The 5,000-nt window shown below is 37.4% G+C and overlaps 1 protein-coding gene across 1 annotated transcript in view; it reads left to right on the top strand.

Moving 5' to 3' along the window:
- LOC138015663 (cytoskeleton-associated protein 2-like) overlaps positions 1–5,000 on the top strand; it is a 21,067-nt gene that overhangs the window by 7,359 nt on the left and 8,708 nt on the right. The window contains exons 5-8 of the mRNA XM_068862757.1: positions 1–28; positions 1,136–1,240; positions 2,935–3,162; positions 4,634–4,666. The exon at positions 1–28 is cut by the window's left edge and continues 5 nt beyond it. Of these exons, the coding sequence (XP_068718858.1) occupies positions 1–28; positions 1,136–1,240; positions 2,935–3,162; positions 4,634–4,666 (394 nt within the window). The remainder of the gene's footprint in view (positions 29–1,135; positions 1,241–2,934; positions 3,163–4,633; positions 4,667–5,000) is intronic.

Below are 5,000 nucleotides of genomic sequence, written 5' to 3'. Positions count from 1 at the left end.
GACTTCAGTTATGGAGGGCAGAAAAGAGGTGACATGTTAATATTACATAAATTTTTATTTGTACCCATTTATCCCCAATAATCTGTTAGGCTTTCACTTCAGCAAAAAGCAAGTTTTAAGTTTTTTTTTTCTGTTTGATGAACTGCTTGTTCAAAGTGGCCAATATGGACTGGACTTGATTTCAAGTCGGCAAAATAAGTTCCATACTAATGCCAACAGCTGGAACAAGTGATTAAATTAGTTCCAGCCATTATTATTGCAAGGACTTTGAATCCCATACAGTCTGATTTGAATTCTTTGACGTTAGGTTTCAGTTCCATTAATTTAAAGTGAACTTACCAGTAACTTCAAATTCAACCAAGTGATAAGATAAACCTTTTCACGAAACACAGTTCACTATTTTTGCTTTAGGAAAACAGTCACATTTTGAACTACAGTAACCGTTGTAATGAGTCAAAGCAAGATTGATCATCCGGGTCGCGAGCAACTTAAAAGTTGCAAACTAAGGAATCCTTCAGTTGTTAAACACCGTAGAAGTGATGATGCAAAAGCTCCATGTTCAATTATGTTTTTCATGGACCACACACATTTCAAAAAGTTAGTGAAACTATCAGCCATGTACATGTACATGTAGACCAATGAGTTTTGACCAAGCTACTTGTAGGAGAGGCACAAGTCTAGTCTTCCTTTGCAATTCAAAAGTTCCTTAATGAATACGTGTACAATGATGTAAGAGTGCAAAACAGTCTGTGACATTAAAGCAGGAATACATGTACATGCCTGCCTTATGCTACAGTTTAGCTAAGTTGTGGATCAAATGACTACAAGTTTTGCTAGTTTAATGTAATTTGTGGGGCATTTAAAAATGAAATGCCATGAAGCCAAAAAGGTGTTGTCAGAAGGACAAAATTTTATTTTAATTTGCACTGAAAAGTGCCATGTATAGGAATTACATGAACATTGTTTCCTGTCAAAAAATTAATAGTGTTTGCCGATACACAATAGTATTTGTATTACTTGTAGGCAACTTTGACAATGCTCATGGCATCAAATGCATTCCTGGTAACTGATTACAAGTTTGATTATGTAGAACAATATAAAGCATTTTGTTAATGCGATTATCATTTGTAAATAGGAAAAGCAATCCAAGTAACCAGGTGGATATGACACCTAAGCCTATGGTAACAAGAATGAAAAAGAAGTCCTTCTTAAAAGAAAATATGCCACAATACCAAAAACTGTAAGTATTATTTAAAGAAAAAATAATGACCATTTCAGAAGTAAGGGGGTACCGTAGCTTCCATAACCTTCAAGATTATAAATTAATACATGTAAATGCCTCTTAGAGGGGATAGTGTTATGATATTTTGTGGTCCTTTGGGGATAATTATCATTAGTTACTTATGAGATTTGAACTCAAAAATTCCTTCAAAGATGAAATAATAGTAAGTGATGTTACTTATGATCTAGGTTCATGATTCCCTGCAAAATCATCTTTTATGCAAACAATTTGTTGCAACACAAGAAAAGCTGTGCTGACCTTTTTTCCAAGAATTCCTAATAATGCAACCTGTTTCATTCTTGTGCTTCCTTGCCATCCACGCATGTTTGTGGCTTTGTTGTGTTTCTTTTATGTTGACAGTTTTTTTGTTTAGTTCTGCAAAAAGAAGTGTGAAGGTTTCATCAGGTTAATAACTGTGAGAGAACATTTGAATGCCCAAAGCTGCAGGCTAAGTGTTTTTGTTGTTTTCCAGTGTTTGGAAACCTGATGAAATGCAAAGCTGTTAAGCACAAGTTTGGGAAGTTACTTCCTCAAAGGAATAGCCCTTTGTGTTTTGGGGACTATTTAACAATTAGACCCATAGCCCTTTAGGGTGAAGGGTCTAATTGTTTTAGTATCACCTAACTAGTCGGACAGAAAAGGCAATTATAAAGTTAGCAAATGCAAGTTGAAGAAATATTTATTTGGGAATAAAACGAAAGAAAGCGTCACGCTTTTCGCTACTCGAGGACTATTACTAAGAGTCCTCTAGTAGCGTAGCCAATCAAAATGCAGGATTTGCATTAGTCCATTAGTTGGGTGAGACTAAAAGGTATGCAGTGTAAAATGTATGTTTAAAGGGGCACTGTCTTTCTAAATTTGCTGTGTTTAGGTCAAAACTGGGTAAAAAAATAAATAAGTACTATGCAGTACGTGTAGCTCGCACATACAACATTTCTGACAAACCAATGAGAGAATATGCAATATATTTATGACACATAAAGCTATTCATATTAATTTTAGTTTTTGGCGACTTTTGGAAGCCACTGGTCCAGACTGGCCAGTTTTTTCAAGTTTCAAGTTTCAGTCATTTCCATCCTCTCCATTCTTGGCTGCAAGCAACAAAGAAGAGCTTCGTTGCATTTCATGGGTTATAATAAATTATTGACAACAAAACTATATAATTATCTTTTGGTCTTCATTGATGCAAAGACATCTTTTAGTGGTTTGAAGTTTGACTAAAATAGCATTACACTACCCCTTTTAGTTTAAATAAAGTTGTTTATCTTGCTTTGTGAATACTCAAATATCTTACACACAGGTTTGAAATAGTTTCCAGACAAGTGCGGTGTTCGTCTTGTTTTTCATTGTGTCTGAACTTGTTCAACGGACCAGAATGGGGCCTTCTGATAGGCTAATAACATTAAGAATATTTAATTATTAATCAGTTTGGTGAAGTTATTGCAATGTTTCACCTCATTTTAACAACGTTTTGCATGTCATGAATTCAGCAAAAATTGTGCCCTATAAGGCGTTACTTCATGTTTTTTTCCAGTTCATTATGGTCAGAGGGGAGTCCTCAAAACTGCCTTCTTTTCTGAACTTTTAGCAATAAAATTAAAAGTTAAAAAATATAATTGTTTTTATAATTTCTTGCCATTGTCAATCTACAGAGAAAATGAAAGTGGAACATTTTTCACTGTCAAGAAAACACGCTTTGTCACCCCATGTATGCACAAAAATTCAACTATGAAGCCAAGCGTGTTTCAGTCCAATGTAAAATCCTCAGTCAGAACACCACATGGATTTGGAAACTCAAATGCAGCTTTTGTTCCTGAGAAAGATACGTCATGCAAAGCTGATATTGCCGAATCATACAGGAACAAAAGTCTTGATATGAGGTAATTGTAGTTGACGGGATATTTTATCGCGGGATTATTTAAACATGCACGAGAGCGACTGGTGAGTGACTAGCTTCGAAGTGGCGAAGACTCTTCTTTGCAGCGAGGGATTTTCTCGAGCGGCCAAGCTTCGCCCGCGAGTGAAAAATTCAAAACGCCAGTCGCGTGGGGATGCAGAACACTCGCCTCCCACCAATGTGGCCCGAGTTCGATTCCCAGACTCGACACCATATGTGGGTTGAGTTTGTTACTGTAGTTCTCTACTATGCACCGAGAGGTTTTTCTCCAGGTACTCTGGTTTTCCCCTCTGCTCAAAAACCAAGCTTTTTTTTTGATTTGCGGTAATTGTTAATTTCAGTTTCCACAGTCTTCAGTTTCAGTTTTTCCACAGTCTCCAATTAATGCTCCAGCGCTAGAACGAACTAAACACTTAAATAAAGTTCATTTCCTTTCCGTTCGCGGCCTACTCACGGCAAAAGCAAACGAAGCAACCATCGCACTCGCGACTTTTTAAATAATCCTTGGATGAAATATACTGCCAGCTGCGCAGGCTAAGGTAATTGCTGATGATGATGAAAATAAAGGTCAATAAAGGTTTATTGGTTTGCTGAAGTGGTTAAGCATCACATTACCGTGCAGGAAATCAAAGGTTCAGCTTTGTCTGAACCTACATGAACATTTGTTCAGTATGCTGGGAGTCTCTAAAAGATAATAGAAAAGGGCTGCCTTTGTAAAGACATCTCCTAATGATATTAGGCATTCTGGTCTTCCCGGATGACTTAAGAAGCTCCTCTTACAACTTTTAAGTGTCATAACTCACTGAGATGATAAAGAACACACACACACACAGTTCCAAAAGAGTATGGCACAAAGTTTAGGGTTTGGTAGTCTGTGTCCATTCTCTTCCCCAGATTCCACTCTGCTTTTCTTTTGGTCACCGCCAAGAACACGGACTCTAACCACAGCCAAAGGAGGAAGTCCGTGAATCACGGACTTCGGCTCTTTTGCGCATTCTCAGAAATTTGAAACAATAACGGTCGTCCACGGTTACAACACTATTGTATTACCGCGACTGCGCGTATTTTTGGCTGTGGCCAGAGTCTGTGTTCTTGGCGCTGACCGAAATTGAAAAGCGGACTCTGTGGACGAGAATGGTCAGTTTCCTGTGTTTTGGTAGTCGAATAGCTTAATGCTCGCAGCTTTTTGCTACCTACCTCAAGTTTGTTCTAAAACGTAACTAGAGATGATGATCGTGACATAATGACATAAGTTTATGATGACAAAGAGTGATGCTTAATTGCTGATAGCTATGATGGTAACATCAACAGTTTTTTTTACTCGCTCATCCACTGTGTCGTTCTTCCGCTTCCAAATAGTTTTAAAGAAAGCAAAAAAATCTCTTTCAGTATTCGGCCATCAACAGCTGTTTTGTATTGTATGTTCTAACCTACAACTTATCTAAATCCTGCAGAGAACGATTGGAACTATGGCTTGCAGAGAAAGGGTGAGTTAAATGTCAACAAGGACTGAAATTTTCGCAAGGTTTCGAATGAGAATTTCCGTATGTTTTCCTGTACACCTTTTCTCTCCCCGTGACCGGTTAAAACAGTGAATACCATGCAACTCTTTACAACCTCTCATTCAATTGAATCAGTGAACTATGCAGTCCTATTGTCTTTTTAAGGGTGCATTCTTTCTTTTTTTTTTTTTTTGACGATTTTCTGGGGGGCTTGTTTTCTTAGCCGATCTCAATAGAGGAAATAATATTGAATTGTACCCCACGAAAACTACTGGCGATGCTATATAAACGCTCTATGATCGAATAACTATCTACCGGT

Source organism: Montipora capricornis, chromosome 9 (genome assembly GCF_036669925.1).
Source record: "Montipora capricornis isolate CH-2021 chromosome 9, ASM3666992v2, whole genome shotgun sequence".
In the NCBI taxonomy this organism is placed as follows: domain Eukaryota; kingdom Metazoa; phylum Cnidaria; class Anthozoa; order Scleractinia; family Acroporidae; genus Montipora; species Montipora capricornis.
The sequence above is the reverse complement of the archived record's forward strand: the minus strand, read 5'-3'. Positions and strand labels throughout refer to the sequence as shown.